Here is an 18,698-nt window from a genome sequence, read left to right as displayed (position 1 = left end):
GGCGGGCGCGGGGAGACACTGCAGGCTTGGCTCCGCCGGCTACGGCCGGGCTTGGCGCCGGTGCGTGCGCGCTGCAGGAGGCCGGCCGGGAGCCGGAGCCCAAGCCGGAGCCGAAGCGCAAACCGGAGCCGGAGCTGGAGCGGCGGCCCCTCCGCGGAGCCGGGGTGAGTACGCGCCCTTCGCGCAGATGCACGCAGTGCCCCTCCCAGCGCCGGGGACCCCCGGCCTCCAAGCTCCCCTCTCGTCTGCACACCCGCGCCGCGCTTGCACACGCAAGCCCGGCACAGCGCACGCCGGGCGCCCTTCCCCGGCCCTGCCACTCCATGCACTGCGCATCGCATCGTGCCCCGCACGCCCGCCCCGCGTGTGCACACACGCGGCTCACCCGGCCATTTACACGCCTCCCCGGCGCCCGCGCTGCACGCACGCCCCTCACACACACAGCGCCCTGATTGTCCCCGCTTTCCCGGCGCCGCCTCACACCCTCTTCCCGGCTCCCGGGTCAGCCCCCCACACTCCGGTCCCCATGTATCCTGGGGGTTACCGCGGCATGGGTGCTGGGTTTTCAGGAAATGCCCCACGTCGCACCCCATTGCCAGGAAGCCCTGGGAGCCCAAGAGGATCCTCAGCCTCTGTCTGGTGTCACCAGCACGGGTGGGGAGCTTTCCAGGGTCTCCCAGCCAACCTTTGATGCCACTGCTCTTTGGGAGAGGAAGCTTGCCCATCTCAGGGCCTTGGGGCTGTAGATTTGGGCTGAAGAAGGGGGAACTGGGTCCAAACATGGGGACCTGGAGCCAGGCCTGTGGGTGGAGGAGCCCTGAGCACGCCCTCCTAGTGACCCCTCTTTCATGGGAGGCAGAGGGACTGGGTGCCCCCTCCTCAGCCAGTGAGGCCACCCTCCCCCACAAAGAGCCTGGGAAACCTGCACCCTGGAATGTTAGCCTCTTTCCTGAGCCAGGGGGTGGGTGACAGGTTTGGAGAGTGGCAGGAACTTATGCATCCTACTAGAAATGGAGAAACAGGCTCAGAGAGGGCAGGAGACTCACCCAAATTAACACAGCCAGTCTGGAGAAGGGTCAAGACCCAAGCCCCTGGCCTCCCCACCCTGAAATCTGAAGCCTTTCCAAACAGCTTGGGAGAGAGGGGGCTCCCAGCCTGGGGTTCAACCTTGGACTCTGCCTCTTGTCAGCTCTGGTGACTATGGACAAGTGTTTTCCTGCACCTCAGTTTTCTTACCAGTACAATGGGAAGAGTATCAGCCCCCTCAGAGGGCAGCAGGGAGGACTGGCCAAAATAACACCTGGCGAGTCCTTGGTACAGTGCTCAGCACGTAGTAGGTGCCCAGTTAATGCCAGCTACCACCGTCCTCGCCAGTCTGTACTGTGGTTTTTGTGGGCTTCTGGGGGGATGGTAGCAGGATGTGGTTATTCCAGGAAGTGGGAGCACTTGAAAAGGATCTCAAAGCTAACGCTCCTAAAGAGGCTCCCAGCCTGGAAGGTCGAGGGCTCCCCTGTACCACCCCCTGATCCTTCCCATTGCCTGCTGGCCTCAGGGTGAGGGTAGGGGGAGCCAAAAGCTTGCTAGCCAGAGATGTGACATGGGGACACTAAGCAAGGAAATGGGGTGAGGGGGAGCAGAGACGTGGGGACCCTCTCTGCCGCGGAAGCACCAAATTCCTAGAAAGCCATTTCTTGATAAGCCCAGGAGGAGGCCTCGACTGTGGTCAGATTCCAGTAAGGCCCGTGGCAGTTCCTCCCACCCATCTCCACCCCCGAAAGGCCTGGTCAGGAGGTGGCATGGTGGCCAAGAGCCCAGGCCCAGATGCATTGTACCCGGGAGTCAGTCCCAGTATTGCTACTCATATGCCGAGTGACTCCATCCCCGCCTTCCTAATCTGTAAGAGGGGGATCCATTTATCCACTCAGTCATCAGGTCTATATCGTGTTCACACTACGAGCCAGGCACTGCGCTAGGCATTTAGCATGAATTATGTCTAATTCTTACAGCAATACGTACGTATTGCCGGGTAGGTATGGTTAAGCCAGCATTTGAACCCAGAGCTGTTTTCAGTGAGCAAGCACCATACAATTTAGGGTTTGGGGATTTGGGGCCAGAATGAATAGATGGAGTGAGGAAGGGTGCCAGGAAGGGGCTCAGATGAAGGTTTGGGGCAGCTCTGACCCACCCCTGCGGTGCCCCATTTCCTGTGTGTCAGAAATGCAGGGAAGCTCTGGTCGGAGGCTGCCCTGGCCTCGGATGTGCCTTGTCAGCGTCCTGTTCCAAGCTGAAGCTGCAACCCCTCTGCCTGGCAAACCTCCAGGCTGCCAGTGGGAGTCTGCTGAGGTTGTCAGTACTGGGTGAGATGGAGTCAGGGGGTCTCAGGGATAGAAAGTAAAGCCACTAAGAAGAGCGCTTGCTGCAGAGCCAGATCTGGCTCGGTCTCAGCTCTCCGCTTACTGGCTGGGTGACCCTGGGCAAATTCACTGCCCTTCCCTGAGCCTCACTTTCCTGCTCTGTGGAGTGGGGATAATAACAGGATTTGCCCCCTAGGGGTCTTGGGCGAGGCCATGGGGAAGACGTACATGAAGTCCTTTGCACAGGGGCTGTGGCTACTAATAGAAGAGGTGCTGGATGGGGTGGCAGGCCCAGCTCTACCACTGCTGGCTGTGTGGCTTTGGGCAAGTCACTTAACCTTTCTGAACCTCCCCTAGCTCATCCAAAAGCCTGCTTACCAGGCTCATGAATAGAGATGCTTCCAGGGGCCAGCAGGTTCTGGAAGTGAATGGAAGGGTAGCAGGTGCCAGACCGGAAGAGCAGATGCCCCGTCTGAGGGACAGAGCCTACTCAGCTCCAGCTCTGGCTGTTGGGGGTGGGGGGTGGGGGTGGCAGGGTATACAGACCCACTGTTCCCAAATCTTACTTTTAACAGGAAGCTGGAAACCTATCCTTTTTTTTTTTTTTTTAAGAAATCCATTTTTTAATGGGAAATTTCCCAATTTTTAAATGTTGGTAACTCACTTTAAGACAAATATAACACATCTGCAGGCTGGCAGTGCTGCCCACACAATTCCACTGCTCAAAGTAGGGGTTCAGGGGCCTTTCGGACCATTGCCAGGCGAGGAAGCACAGCAGCTAAGATTTGCCAAAAAGCCCCACTGCACTTCTCATTCCTCCCTCCTGACACCCTGATAAGGCCATCTTAAGCCCCATTTTACAGAGGGGGCAGATCTGGGGTTCAGAGCTGTGCTCAGGCTGCCGCCCCATCCCAGGAACCTCGACATCTCCCCCAAGTTCTCTCTTCCCTCCTCTCAGGCAGATGTGCTTTGGCTTCTCCCGTTCCCAGGGCACATCTGCGGGACCTTCTGGCCTCGGTGAGCCTAGAGTCATTCACACCTTCACTGAAAGCACAGCTCCCAGGGTGTTGTGATGAGGGGAGGGGGAAAGGTAGGCAGTGTGGGAGTCTGGGGTCTGAGCTGGACCAGCCTTGGCGAGATGGGGGCCCCTCGACAGCCAGAGGTCTGATACATGGGGGCCCCTCGACAGCCAGAGGTCTGATACAGCAGGTATGGGGTTCTGTCCCCAGCCACAGGAACTTGCCGCAGGGGTGTACCCAGCCCACCCACTCTAGTGTGCTGCTGGCATGGGCTGTCCCCGTGCAGGAAGTCAGCCTGTGCTAGAGAAACAGGAAAGAAAGCTGATGGCATGATCAGATTCCCAGCAAGGCAGAGGCAGACTGGGACATGTGTGTTCATGTTAACATGTGTGTTTTGGTGTATCCAGCCTCCCTTCTGCCACGAAGTAGGGCCACCTTGGGCTTGTACACAGTGCTACGTGTGCTGGGTTGAACAGTTTCTTAGCTGTGTAGCCTGGGGCAAATGACTTTACCTCCTTGCCTCATGACTGTCTTCCACAAACCAGAGATAGTGATAGCACCTACCTCAAGGGGCTGTTAGAGGTAGGTCATATATGAGGTAATATACATGCAAAGTGCTTAGGGCTTGGTAAGGGCTGCTTAGCAAGGTACTTATGATCTCAGCAGGTCCCAGCAATGAGCTTCCACTTGAATTGGCATGGGTGAAGCCAGTCCAGGTTACCGCCTCCCTCCCATCACCATGACAACCCACATCTCACTGTGGGAGTTGGGGCATCCTCAGGGGAGCTGGGAGCAAGGAGCTGTCTGTGCACCTGGCAGGGCTTTGCCCCAGGGCCCTGTTCCGCCCTGCTTCTCGGGGCCTCCTGTCCTGGGACCTACGGCACTCCCACATGTGCCGGATAACCCTGTCTGGATCAAGGCACCCCAGCTTCTTGACTCCAGAGCTACAAACTGGGGAGAACCCCAGGATTCTAGAAAATGCTCACCCCCTGATTTGACCCCAGTCCCAAAGGGAGCCCACACAATCCTTCGAGGAGTTGCAAACAGGCTAGCCACCATCCAGGACCCTTTTCCTCTCTACCCAGTAGTGTTTACATTTTTTGTGAGTTGGTTGCAACATTTAAAAATCAAGAAACTGCATGTTAAAAAATACCGGTATCTGGCTTTTCAGAAGATCCAGCCAGGCTGGATTGGCGTTCCCGCGGGAACAGAAAAGCAGTTGCCCTTGGGTGGACGGACACTCTGCCAGTCTCCCCCACCACCGCCCCGTGTACCCCATCTTACCTGTTTATAACCACCTCTCTGAACCGCGAGGGAGCGCAGAGGTTAGCGTGGGGGCCGTCCTGTCCTCCGTGTCCCTTGAGCTGAGATCCATACAGCTCATCCTAGCCTCCCTTTTTCAACCCCGCACCCCATTTAGAACATGTCTGGGAGCCAGTTTACTTCTTAGCAACAAAAATAATAAACCTGTAAGCAGTTGCCTGGGCAGGTGATGGCTTGTATGAGCTTCTAGACCTTTCTAGAACAACTTAAACCTTCAAACCTCTCAAACCTTCAGTGGTTCATAAAACTTGGGAGCGGAGGGTGGGGAGGAAACCATCCCAAGCAGAGAAAGAACTGATAATAGAATATTGTAGAAATGCAGCATTTCGGGTCCAATTTAAACAAAAGCATTTGAAGTCAGCCTTAGGGAACACCCTCAGGGGCCACTCTAAGGAGTAACAGAGTTGCTGCTGGTCAGCCTGTTGTTGGTAGGATGGAAGTGAAGCAGGGTTGCCAGATATAGCAAGTACAAATACGGGATGCCAGCAACTTTTGAGCTTCAGATAAACAGTGGATAATATTTCAGTATAAGCATGTCCCGTGCGATATTTGGACATACTTCTACTAAAAACGAATCCAAAATTCACGTTTCACAGGGTGTCTTGTGTTTTTGTGTTTGGCAACCCTGAAATGAGGTCTCAGAGTGCTTGAAAAGAGCTTTAAACACCATTTTTTTAAAATGCTATTTTAGGGACTGGGACTTTCCTGACGGTCCAGTGGTTAGGACTCCGCACTTCCACTGCGGAGGGCCCAGGTTCGATCCTTGGTCAGGTAACTAAGATCCTGCATGCCACGCAGCACAGCCAAAAAATAAAAATGAAAGAATAAAAAGAACACTACTTTTGCCCAGGCCCCCTCCACCTGAGTGTGAGCTGGATGATGGGCACCTGGGCCATAGCTGGGGGTGGGGTTGATGACCCTCTGAAGCCCCCTCCATTGACTCTCCTCTCCCTTCCAGTCTCAGCCCCTGCGGTGGGCGTCATGGCCGTGGACGTGGCAGAATACCACCTGAGCGGTGAGTTCCCGCGGCAAACGTGCCATCTCACGGGACCCTCCCACCGGGCCTGGGGTGGGGGATGTCAGTGGGACACCAGTCACGGCCCTGTTTTACTGGTAAGGACTGTCAGTGAGTTGCCCAAGATCACACAGCCTTGGGGACGCCGGGTTGGGGCCAGTCTGAGGTCTCTTCGTCTTTCTGCTCCGGTGGAAGGACTTGAGGGGATCGCCCAGGAGGCCCATGTGCTGCTACTCCCTAAGATCGAGCCTGTCATGCGGAATCCATTCCCCTGGGGCCATTCCTGGAGCCAAAGGCGAGGAAACCCAGGAAGGTCGATGTTAGATCCACAGGACATTAAACTCAGAGGTCGCCCAGTCCAGGGATGGCAGCTCCCACCTTCTCCTCGTGTGTGCCCCTGCAGGCACTGAGCTTGGGACCAGCCTCAAGACACCAGACACACTCCAGCTGACGATGGATGGTGTCAGAACTGAAGTACCCTCGCCATCTTTTCTCCTTACGTTCCCCTCCCCATTTACAGGTGGGAGAAGGCAGGCTCAGCAAAGGAAAGGGACAGTGACTAAGTAAGTAACAGGGTCAGGACATGGGCCCAGGTCCCCTGACTCCCAGGCCGGTGCTCCCCATCACTCCAGCTCCTCCCCTAGCTCAGACCCCAGCCAGCCCAGGGCTGAGCTGAAGGACATACAAGGGGGAACCGCCTTTCCCAACTCCCAGCCAGGAATTTTCAGTTTTCACCTGCAGGTTCACAGGTCTTGGTCCAGGCCCTGGCGTGGCCATCAGTAAGTGATGAAACCTCTCTGAGCCTCCACTTACTCATCTGTAAAATGGGGGCAATGCGGCCTGCCTCAGGGACTGCTGGGACGATTCAATGAGCTAACATGTGTGAAGTGCCCAACAGTTTGAACACAGCTCTCTCCGACCTCCGGGCCTTTTCACATACTGTTCCCTTCCCTTGGGAACTGCCTCTGCCTGGCTAAGGCCTTGAGACTGGTGTGGAGATTTTGAGCACAGATCTGGAGCCAGATTGTCTGGCAGCGAATAGCTCCTCTATCTCTCAGCTTCATCGTCTGTAAAATGGGGATAATAATAGAACCTTCCTCACAGGGTGGTTCTGAGGACTCAGTGGGTTAGTATACATGAAGTGTTTGGGACAGAGCCTGGCGAATGGAAAATAGTAAGGGAACAATTATTACTAAGATTCCTCCTTCCTCATTTCTGGTCTCAGCTCAGATCTCACTTCCCTGGGGAATTCTTCTCATACCTTCCAGAGGCTGGTACGCAACAAAATGAGTAAATAAATGAGCATTAACTGTCATCATTTCATGTCAGCTTGCTGGGGTTTTTCCTTTCGTGTCCCTGGTCCTGCCCCCCTTTTATGCCAGCCAGGGTGCTGGCTTCAGGCCCTCAGCCCCCGGATCCTCACTCTCAGGGGAGCCTGGTGCTGCTTTGCCACTTTGCTGTGCCCATCGCCTATGTAGACGCTGTGCCCGGGCCCTGGCCCGCCCCCTGGCAGCACCCAAGCCCCTGTGAGCTGGCTGGGGCTTTGTGTGTGTCTAGGTGGGAGCCCCACCCCCCACCCCGCCCCCCACACACATGCACTTCACTCTCCAGGCACCAGGTACGTTCCCATCCCATCCCCTATTCGCCAGACTCCCAGGACTTCCTGAGAGCCTGGCCAGGTCTTGGCCCTGGGCCCCCGGTAGCTCTTTGTTGTGGTTTTATTTATACCACAATTTACATTCTCGCAACAGAAGTCAGGAGTAAACAGGTTTGCTCGCCATCCCTCCATCCGCATCTCTGGCTCCTCCCATCCCCCCTGGCCCCGCCCAGCCCTTGCCCACACGCTGCGTGAGTTTTACATCAAAATCGTGTGCTTATACCATGTTGGGGGTTGTTTTCTGTTTTTTTTTTTTCCTCTTAACAATGCCTGAAACGATTCTCTGCATTGCCACGGTGACATCCTGATGGCCTCAACTGCCATTCTCAAAGCCCAGTGACAGCCCCTCCTGAGGCAGCACCACCGGCACCCTTGCTCGGACCTTCAGGCTGCTTCCAGATTTCTGCTGTTATAAATACAGACTCGATGACTCACTCCAGACATAAAACTTGTTGGGATTTTTTCCCTTAGAATCAATTCCTTTGGGGTAGAACCACTGGATGGGGATGTTTTTGGTGTCATCTCCTCTTTCTGGATGAGGAGACTGGAGCCAGGGAGGTGAGGTGGCCTCAGGGAGCCAAAGCACCTGCACGACGCTCTCCATTTCTCACCCCTGTGGCCTTGAGCCCATAAATATTGGGGTGGCCAAAAAGTTCGTTCGGGTGTGTGTGTGTGTGGGTGCTGGGCCCAAAGACCCGAACGAACTTTTGGGCCAACCCAACAGATGTGTTCTTTAACTGCTATCCGCCTCAGTTCTCCTCTAGAAAGTGGAGGTAGGGAACTCGTAGGGTGCTAAGTGCTGTGTAAATGCCAGGGCTGAAGCCTGGGCCCTGCCCTTCTCTGGGGTGAGCAAGTATGGTAGATTCTGGCTGGAGCTGGCTGGGCTCAGCAGAGCAGGGCCCGGCTGGGGCCTCCCATTGCTGGATGATTCCTCCCTACGCAGGCTTTGGGGAGCAGTGGCAGTGGCCCCTCCATCCCCAAATGCCCCCTTCCCTCTCTCTCACTGGGTACTCTGAACGCTCTGAGCTTTGCACACCCTCCTCTTCCTTCCGTAAACTCCTGGTGCCTGGCGCCTTGGCCGGCACACTTCTTGCTACTCTTGCATATCCCAGCTTAGGCATCCCTCTTTGGGAAGCTGTTCTCATCACGACCCCCATCACTCTTTTGTCTATTTATCTGCCCACCCCACCCACTAGACTGTGAGCCACTTATTAAGGACAGGGACTCGGCCTGGGGCTGACCCGCTCCGCAGGGCGCTCACACATAGTAGGTGCTCAGTGGCTGTGTGATGAGAAATCTCCACCCTGAAACACCCTCCCCACATCTCTCCGCCCTGCTGCTAGGGAACCGTGCTGGGTGGAGGCCGGGTGGGGCAGTGGTTTTTACCCCTGCTTGCTCTGGAATCTGGCCGCCAGTGTTGGGATCCCAGGGCCACCCCTTCTTGGCTCTGTGACCTTGGGCAAGTTCTTGTGTGTCTCAGTTTCCCCATTTGAATCGAGTATAGAGGCAACACTGAGAATGGTTTAGAGAATTATATTTGCCAACAGTGCGATCTTCGGCAAAACGAATCCTACTGTGTCTCATTGGCTTCTTTTGGGAATGCAGAGCCAGGTTTCGCAGAAGAGTGACTTACCATTTATGGTTCTGCCATGGGCCAAGCTCCGTGCTAGGTGAGGACTTACCCAACACAGTTGAGGGGGTAGTTAATTACCGTTTGGGGACAGTGAGGCTCAGATAAGTGAGGTTGTTAAAGCATCCACGGACAGAACGCATTTGAGCATCTGGATTTGTCCCCAAGCCCTGCCCAGCCTACAGCCACCTCTCACTTCTGGCTGAGTTTTTTGTTTGTTTGCTTTTTGGTAACAGCTTTATCAAGATAAAACTCACGCGCCATAAGTTCACTCACTTAAAGTGTACAGTTCAGTGGGCTTCAGTATATTACGCAACCATCAGCACAATCAACTTTTAGAATATATTCATCACCCCAAAAATAAACCCCATACTCCACATTTCCCCCTACTCCCCCCAACCCCTGGCAGCCCCTGACAATCACTAATCTACTTTCTGTCTGTATAGATTTGCCTCTTTTGGGCATTTCATAGAAATAGAATCATACAACATATGGTCTTGGGGCACTGGCTTCTTTCACTTAGCTTGATGTTTTCAAGGTTCATCCACGTTATAATGTGTATCATTTCATTCCTTTTCATTGCTGAATAATATTCCATTGTATGGATGTACTACATTTTATTTTCCCGTTCATCAATTGATGGACATTGGATTGTTTTAGATGAGGTCTGAGGCAAAAAGGGGGTCATTTCTTTTTCTCCCCCAAGTTCCCTTCCACTTTCCTCAGATCCCAACAGGCTGCATTGATTATCTGGAAGCAGAAGTCCTCTGAAGGTAGAGAGAACTCAAAGAGGCAAGAAAAACCCCATCTGGGGCTTTCTTGGTGGCACAGTGGTTAAGAATCCGCCTGTCAAAGCAAGGGACATGAGTTCGAACCCTAGTCCGGGCAGATCCCACGTGCCGCAGAGCAACTAAGCCCATGAGCCACAACTACTGAGCCCGTGTGCCTAGAGCCCATGCTCTGCAACAGGAGAAGCCACCACAATGAGAAGCCTGTGCACTGCAACGAAGAGTAGCCCCTGCTCACCTCAACTAGAGAAAAGCCCCTGTACAGCAACAAAGACCCAGTGCAGCCAAAAATAAAATTAATTAATTAAAAAAAAAACCCTACCTGTTTAAAGCCTAAGGAATATTTAACCATTGTTCACAGCTCTTCATCTGCTCTACCCAAGTGTCACTCCTGATAGTAATGTATGTTTTTGTGGAAAGGAGCTAAAAGCAGATATCGGAGGGTGTATAGCTTGTTCAACACTGGATCCCCAGCACCCAGCACAGAACCTGACATAGTAGACACTCAATAGATACTTTTTCAATGAATAAGCAAATCAGTGCTGAACTACAGGCTCACTGGGTGGGAATGTGTAACAACTGAGGGGTCCTAGTGCCCATTAACGAGAGACTGCTCTGCTCTTGCCTTGCAGTCATCAAGAGCCCCCCTGACTGGGAAGTGGGTGTCTATGCTGCCGGGGCCCTGGCACTGCTGGGAATTGCAGCTGTGAGCCTGTGGAAGCTCTGGACGTCGGGGAGCTTCCCCAGCCCCTCCCCGTTCCCAAACTACGACTACAGGTACCTTCAGCAGAAGTATGGTGAGAGCTACGCAGAGGCCCGGCAGAAGGTGAGGCTTCTGTTCTCATGGGTGCCCACTGGACTGCACACCCCATGCCCCAACCGTCCACTCTCAGGACTGGCCCCCACTCCCTCCCCCGCTCACTCCCTCCTGGTTAATTTCCTCCTGCCAACAGGGACCCTTGTCCTCCTCCACATTCCAGCATAGCCCAGTGCTAGGTAATCCATGAATACTTGGCGAATGAATGAATGCTTTCAATTTAAAACACCATCCTGTGAAAATTACAGGAAAACAAAAATAAGAAGAAAAACCTCCCCAAATGTCACCACCCAGAGGCAAGCAACTGTGAATTGTCTTCAAACTATTAACATTTTGATTTATTTCTTTCCAATATTTTAAATCTAGGCCCCTCCCCCCCGGTATTTTTTCCATGCATAGTTTTTACACAATGGGTGTCATCTCTACAGAGAATTTTATACCCTACCCTTTTCATCTCACGTAAAACGGAAGCACTTTCTCATATTGTTGATTGTAAACATTATTTTAATGGCTGCCTAAGATTCCTTTTTATGTATGTGCCATGGTTTACTAAATGCCACTATAAATAATGCAGTAAATGGTTTACACGTAAAACTTTGTCTTCATTTGGGATTACGTACTTTGAATGAATGCCCAGATGTGAAACTGCTGTATCAGGGAGTATAAACATTTTTAGGGCTCTCTATATATTGCTAAATGCTTCATCACTTAACACTGGCAGAGAATTTTTCTAACATCATGTAGAGTTCCAGAGAGCACAGCCAGAATCTGTTACCAGATAAAGGTCCCACATGCTCACTCATTTGGGGTTTTGGAAGGAATTATCTCACGCTCAGTTGGAGGGACTGTAAATTGGAACAACTTTTCCAAAGAGCATTTTGGAAACATGTATCAAAAGCTTTCAAAAGGACTATGTCCTCAGGACTTCCCCGGTGGCACAGTGGTTAAGAATCCGCCTGCCAATGCAGGGGACACGGGTTCGATCCCCAGTCTGGGAAGATCCCAAGTGCCGCGGAACAACTAAGCCCGTGCGCCACAACTACTGCCTGTGCTCTAGAGCCCGAGAGCCACAACTACTGAGCCCATGTGCCACAACGACTGAAGTCACATGCCTAAAGCCCGTGCTCCACAAGAGAAGCCACCGCGATGAGAAGCCCACACACCGCAACAAAGAGTAACCCCCACTCGCAGCAACTAGAGAAAGCCTGTGCACAGCAACGAAGACCCAACACAGCCAAAAATAAAAAATAAATAAAATAGATTTAAAAAAAAGAAAAGGACTATGTCCTCTAAGTCAAGATTTTAAGAAAGCTATTCAAGGGGCTTACCTGGAGGTCCAGTGGTTAAGACTCTGCACTTCCACTGCAGGGGGCACGGGTTCGTTCCCTAGTTAGGGAGCTAGGATCCTGCGTGCCGCACAGCACGGCCAAAAAAAAAAAGGAAAGCTATTCAATGCTGCATTGTTTATATTTGTGAAAAATTAAAAACAATATAAACGTCCAACTGTAGGGGAATAGTAAAATAAACTATGGCGATCCACTCAATGGCAAATTAAGGGGACCATTAAAAATTATGGTAATGAAGATTATGTACCAACATGGGAGATGCTTACAGTACAAAGGTTTTTGTTTTCTCAAATCCCAAGGTCAATTGACAGAAAAGAAAAATTTGAATATTAGTGTTATCCAACTTGAAATCTTCCTCATGTGGTAGACATTTTTGTAAACTTCCTTTGAGGCTGCTCTGTCATGTATTGAGTATCTGTACTCTAGTTTTCTTACCCGTTCCCCTTCTGCTGGACACTTAGATTGCTAACTATTTTTCCTTTTTATAAACATCACTGCAGTGAACATCTTTATGTATGAAACTCAGTCCATATAAATAAACATTTTGAGAAAAAGCTCTCTTACTTCCTGGTTAGGGAGAGAAAACTGACATGAAATAACAATAAAGAAGGACCTTCCTAACTAAGGCATGCCCTGTTTTTGCGAAAGGGGAACTTGGAGGTGCCTTGCATGAACAGGGCTTACCGTATCTCTTTGCTGTCTCTTCAAGACCATGCCTATTGCCCTTTCGATGCTCCCATGTCCCTTTTTCTCACCCCCAGAGAGTGCCTGCCTGGAATGCCCAGCAGGCTAGCGCTAGGGGGCCACCCAGTCGCAAAGGCAGCCTCAGCATTGAGGACACCTTTGAGAGCATCAGCGAGCTGGGACCCCTGGAGCTGATGGGCCGTGAGCTGGACCTGGCCCCCTACGGGACCCTCCGAAAATCCCAGTCGGCCGACTCCCTGAACTCCATCTCCTCCGTGAGCAACACCTTCGGGCAGGACTTCACGCTGGGCCAGGTGGAGGTGAGCATGGACTACGATGCCGCCTCCCACATCCTCCACGTGGCTGTGCTGCAGGGCAAGGACCTCCTGGAGCGGGAGGAAGCCAGCTTCGAGTCCTGCTTCATGCGTGTCAGCCTGCTGCCGGATGAGCAGATCGTGGGCATTTCCCGGGTAAGTGGGGGCTGGGAGGGCGGGGCAGCCGTGTGCCCGGGGCTCTCAGGAGCCTTGCCCAGGCAGGCAGGGGTGCAGGGCCAGGCAGAATCTGAGGATGGCGCTAGAGAGCAGATTTGGATGCTGATCCCGGAGCAGAAGGTGCTGGCTATAGGGAGGACAGAACTGGGAGTCTGGGGCCTCCACCTGCAGACTCCCATTGTGTGCAGTCCTCAGCAGTCCTGCCACATGAATCCAGTGTGTGGTAATTGTCCATCTGTCAATTGTGTCAACTTGGGGACCTGGCAGGGAAGGGATGACAAGCTCATGTTGGCTAATTTGGGGACAGCTTAATAACAGGACTGTTATAATGCTGTGGGGGGGGGGCGACCTCAGGGATGGCGTGGTACCCTGGCCTGAGGGGATGAGGGGAACGCGAGGTTGCCTAAAGACCAGTGTATGCAGAGGGCCACCTTGATAGGCGCTGTGCCCTTTGGCCAAGAGGCGCCGTCTGCTCGCAGCACGAGAAGGACCTGGAGGAATAAGCACCCGACCTCCCTCCGACCTCTGGTTTCCCTCCAGTGACCCCTACTGGCTGACCCCACCGGAAGCCAGAGGCCTAGGGAGCCTGTTGGTGCAGCCCATGGAGGTCAGCCCCTGGGGCCGAAAGCAGGGGGGAGGGTGCAGAATAAGCCGGGAGGGGCAAGGAGAGGGACCCAGCACACCCCCAGGATACCCCTCCGTGCTCCGCCCCCCTTGCTGAGAGAGAGAGGGGTCTACGTGAGACACCCTGCTGCCCAGCACCAGCGGTCGAGGTCAGCCCAGCACGGGCTGTGACCAGGGCAGGAGGATCCTGCGGTCAAGTGGCTCTGGCTCCTCAGAGACCCACCCGTGTCCAGTCCTGTTTCCTGTGCTGACATTGGCTGCCCCTCAGAGGTGGAGACTGTCATTCCTCTCTTGCCGCACCCTGCCCCCCTCACTCTAGGTGGGTCTAGAACCAACCACCAGGGCGTACGTAGGGCCGAGAAGGGGAGGCCAGCTTCAGAGAGGCAGCCCAGTGGGTGGTTAGGTGCAGGACCCTGGAGCCTGATTGCCTGGGTTCAAATCCTGGTTCCCTACTTCCTAGAAGTGTGACTTTGGGTGAGTCACTTAAGCACTCTGTGACTCAGTTTTCCCATCTGTCAAGTGGGCATCAGAGCGCTTCAGGAAATGCAAAATCCTTAGCCCAGTCCTTGGTAAGCGCTCAATGGACTGTCGTCCGTCAGGACCATGAAGTGTTCCCGTTGAGCCCAGATCCACGCTGCCCGCGGCCTCAGCTGCCTGGAGGACCTGGGCGGTTCTGGACACATCCCTTGAGGCAGCACGTTGACAGCAGCCACCACGGCCTGATGTATGCTGAGAACCTGGTACGCAGAGCCCAACGCATCTGCGACCCTCTCATTAGCCCCAGTGATGGGGGATGGATTGAGGGCATCTTATAGATGACGAAACTGAGGCTCAGGAAAGTGCTTTGCCCACGACAACCCCAGCAAGTGAGCAGGAGATCCAGGACTCCACCCCAGGGGTCTCCATGTGCTCATAAAGTACAACGTACAGAGAATGGATCGTCAGGGGGCCTGCGCTCCTATGGGCAGGGGACAGTCAAGGGGCTAATTTGGCCAGAGGAAGGAATTTAGGGCCAAAGATCGTGAAAAGCCTGAATGTCAGGGTCAGGATCAGGAGGTGGGCTTTATCCCAGGAAGGAAGGGTCGCCCTTGGCTCTCAAGCAGATGATTGGGTAGGGGATGTAGCTCCCAGGGCGCAAGGTAAGAAGAGACTTTTCCAGCCCAGACAGTGACCGAAGAGTGCAGCTCAGGGCATCTGGAGGTACCGACAGATTTATCCCCAAGAAGGCAGGCTTCTTAGCATCACAGCCCAGCCAATGCCAGTGAGTGGGTGGCTGCCCCCAGGTTGGGCAGCCCCCCGGCATCAGGCGAGGTGCCAGGGATGAGATCTCCTCTCTTAAAATATCGCCAGGCAGTGACCAAAGCAGCCCCCCACGGAAGGGGGATCAGTGCCCACAAGTGCACCTTCCCAGAGGGCCCACCCACGGCTTCCTGGGAAGAGGCCAGTGGCGCCCACCAGGCAGGACTAGGCTTAGAAACAGAGTCTGCCCAGCCTTGCCTCGTCATTCCATCGGTCCATCCACCCCATAACGTTCAGAGAGTCCTAGGCCAGGCCCCATGCGGGATGGGACATCAGTGACTCTCAACTTCACAGACAGCTATATCCCTACTCACTGCATGCCTGGCCCAGGGCTGGACTTGAACGCGTGCAAGAAAGATGGCCAGCTCAGCCAGCACATTGCAAGGGTTCTGTGGACCCATGGGCACTGAGGATGGGAATTAGTTGGGGTCAGCTTGTGGAAGCTTCGAATGCCAGGCCACTAGATTGGCCACCACTGAGAAGAGGACAGGGGGCTTTTATATCATCAGGGCTGAGCCACCAAAGGAAGGATTGGCATTGCAGTGGGGGGACAGCTGAGCCAAGACGCTAGCCCAGGTCTCCAGACACCCCATCCAGTGCTCACTCCCTGCCGTGGCCTCGCAGGCATCCGGCTGCCACCTCCTCCCCAGCTTTGGACCTCCTTCCACTGCTCTTTCTCTCTGCAGATCCAGAGGAACTCCTACTCCATCTTCTTCGACGAGAAGTTCTCCATCCCCCTGGACCCTGCAGCCCTGGAGGAGAAGAGCCTGCGGTTTTCCGTGTTTGGCATCGATGAAGATGAGCGGAATGTGAGCACAGGGGTGGTGGAGCTGAAGCTTTCTGTGCTTGACCTCCCGCTGCAGCCCTTCGGCGGCTGGCTCTACCTACAGGACCAGAACAAGGTAAGCCCTCCCTCCTGCCTGTGCCTGAGGACAGCGCCATATGTACACTTCAGAGGAGGGATCCACTGTCCTCGCAACAGCCTGAACACCAGCATCTTTAGATTAGAGAAAGAGCTGAGCCACACTCAAGGAAACTCAGTTTACTGCATGCAAATGAAAGGCACCCTGACCACTGTTTACAGCCCTTCTACTGCTCCTACCACCAAACCTTTAGAAGCTCTACTCCTGTAGAGCTTCTGTTAGGGAAGTACTCCTCTGGCCCTCAGCTGAGTTATTTCAGACAGAGGCCAAGCTGCAGTTTACCGTCGTAAATGTAGCAGTGCTTAGGCAGCATCGCTGTTATTTAAGCAAATGATCTACTAATTCCAGTCCACCTGGACCTGTAAGTGCTACTACCGGAGAATGTTTTCTGTGGTCTGGAATGAGGGAACATAACTGCATTTTGTTGCTGCATTTGACAGGCAACCTCTGGCCTTCCTTCCAAGGCAGGACCCGTACCCGGTACAAGGCAGGGATGGCGCTGTGGAGCGGGAGAGGGGTCCCTTTCTCAATCCCACCAGCCTCGTGCCCTGGTGTAAGGGCTCCCAAGAGCAGCAGCTTCTCAGTGGAGAAGGAAGCTTCTGCCTTTCCCTGGGCCCCTCAAGTCCAGGGGCAGAAGCCCTCTGAGTCACTCGCCTGTCCTCCAGGCCGCCGACGCTGTGGGCGAGATCCTGCTGTCCCTCAGCTACCTCCCAACGGCCGAGCGTCTTACAGTGGTCGTGGTGAAAGCCAAGAATCTCATCTGGACCAACGACAAGACCACAGCGGGTAAGGCCCTCCTGGCTGCCTGGCTCCTCCGTGGGGCAGGTGGGAGCCATGGCCCAGCTGCTAAGCCCTGGGCACCTGGAGGCATCAGCAGGTGTAGGGCACAGTGCCAGGCCCCCCACCCCTGGCTTTGGCTGGGCTCAGGAGCCATGCACAGTGGGAAGATTAATCTAGCTGGGGAAACATGGGAACCACAGAGGCTGGCAGGGAGCCCCTGTGGGGGAGGGATGGGAGTCTGAGAGCAGGAGGCTGGGGCACTGGTATGAAAACAAGGTGGGCGTTTCCCGGAGGCTGGACCGCATCCCAGATCCCAAACGGGGACCAGGGCCACCGAGATGGTGTGGGTGCCAGGCAGGACCTGATGCGTCATGTCTGCAGGAGCCTCAGCCCCGAGACTGAGGGCTGCAGGAGGCTGACTGGGAGCCTGGGGGACCCGGGTCCAGGCAGGTGCAGCAAGGACACCCAGTGGGTGGTAAGTGACGAGCAGGCAGCACCTCGTGATTCCAGAGCTGCATGTCCTTGAGTCAGGCTCCACTAAGCAGGCGCCGGGTGACTCGGGGCTGACATCTGCGTTTGGGCCATTTATAGAATGAAAACTGGTGGGTCTGCTGAGTTCCCCAGAGCCTCACGTGAGGGGAGCACTCGTGCGGGCTGGTGGGCCGGCTGCCAGAGTCCAAAGCCCAGCTCTTCTCCTGACTCGTGCGTGAGCCTCAGTTTTCTCATCTGTAAAATGGGAACGCAATAAAGGACTGATGGCAGGACTGCAGGAGAGAGTGGCCGGTGAGCCGCTGTGACCGGGCAGGTCTATGCCAAGTGAGTGTCGCACTGGCTCTCACCCCCACCCCCCTCCCCGCCCACAGACCCCTTCGTCAAGGTGTACCTGCTGCAGGATGGGAGGAAGATGAGCAAAAAGAAGACGGCTGTGAAGAGGGACGACCCTAACCCAGTGTTCAATGAAGCCATGATCTTCTCAGTGCCAGCCATCGTGCTCCAGGTGAGGGGGGATGGCGCAGGGGGTGGGCCCCTCTATCCCCTCCAGTCTATCTCCTCAGAGCTCCTGCAGGGGGTGATGGTTTGCCTTAAGGCATCACCTTTCTAGTCGAGAAGCGTGTATTGAGCACCTACTAGGTACCAGCCCTCTGGTGGGTGCTGGGGACATGGGAATTGCTTCCTTGGCGCTCACAAGGGACAGGCAGGGAAGTCTCCAGACAATTCCCATCCACTAAGAGCGTGCCAGACCTTGGCAGTCAGGGGAGGCCTCTGCAGGTGGGGGTAGCTAAGCTGAGATCTGTGGGAAGACAGTTCCCGGTGGAGGAAGCTGCAAAGGACTAGGGATGAGCCAGGACTGACTCAACGCCCAGAGCTCTGGCCCTAAATCTCCCGAGGTCCTGCCTACAGAGGCCCTGTGGAGCTCCCCAGAACCCCACTGGCCTTCAGCAGGCGATGTGCCCCAGGGAGACCCCCTCCCAGCACAGATATCACAGGCCAAGGGTGGGAGGACTGCAGAGGATGTGCCCTGGGCGACAGAAGTGGCCCAGCTTGCATGCCTCAGAAGATGGGGAGCTCACCACCTTCCCTCACTCCCTCCTTCCATCCTTGGGCATTCCTGACCACGTGAGAAAGTCCTTTTGTGCCTTGAGCCAAAACTTGCCCCTTGGCCCTGGGGCTGTACAGAAACCCCCTAATCTCCCCTCTTGGGATAGCCGGCCTGAATTTGAAAGCCCAGAACTCTGCCGCACTCTGGGTGTTCGGAATCCAAAAAAACATCTCAGCATCCCTGGTTGGTCCTGCCTTGCCACCCTCACGGGACAGGCCACCCATCTGCCCCCTGCTTCCCTGGGTGTTCTAGTGCCACTACTCCTACTCTGCAGCCTCCTAGGGCGAGACACCTCCTGGGACCGGAGGTGGGGGGAGGGGAGGGGGAGGGGGGAGGGGGCAGGGGGGG

The 18,698-nt window shown here is 54.7% G+C and overlaps 1 protein-coding gene and 1 non-coding gene across 2 annotated transcripts in view; both read left to right on the top strand.

Moving 5' to 3' along the window:
• The window catches only part of SYT12 (synaptotagmin 12), a 30,225-nt gene that overhangs the window by 10,867 nt on the left and 660 nt on the right, over window positions 1–18,698 (top strand). The window contains exons 6-15 of the mRNA XM_024749383.1: window positions 78–164; window positions 278–501; window positions 3,313–3,371; window positions 5,655–5,711; window positions 7,094–7,237; window positions 10,419–10,612; window positions 12,711–13,103; window positions 15,734–15,949; window positions 16,636–16,756; window positions 17,614–17,747. Coding sequence (XP_024605151.1) covers window positions 78–164; window positions 278–501; window positions 3,313–3,371; window positions 5,655–5,711; window positions 7,094–7,237; window positions 10,419–10,612; window positions 12,711–13,103; window positions 15,734–15,949; window positions 16,636–16,756; window positions 17,614–17,747 — 1,629 coding nt within the window. The remainder of the gene's footprint in view (window positions 1–77; window positions 165–277; window positions 502–3,312; window positions 3,372–5,654; window positions 5,712–7,093; window positions 7,238–10,418; window positions 10,613–12,710; window positions 13,104–15,733; window positions 15,950–16,635; window positions 16,757–17,613; window positions 17,748–18,698) is intronic.
• On the top strand, window positions 5,399–5,471 carry TRNAG-UCC (transfer RNA glycine (anticodon UCC)). Its single transcript has one exon. It is a non-coding gene; the product is annotated as a tRNA-Gly (tRNA).

The sequence above is a fragment of the Neophocaena asiaeorientalis genome, unplaced genomic scaffold (genome assembly GCF_003031525.2).
Source record: "Neophocaena asiaeorientalis asiaeorientalis breed wild unplaced genomic scaffold, Neophocaena_asiaeorientalis_V1.1 scaffold43, whole genome shotgun sequence".
Classification (NCBI taxonomy): domain Eukaryota; kingdom Metazoa; phylum Chordata; class Mammalia; order Artiodactyla; family Phocoenidae; genus Neophocaena; species Neophocaena asiaeorientalis.
The sequence above is the reverse complement of the archived record's forward strand: the minus strand, read 5'-3'. Positions and strand labels throughout refer to the sequence as shown.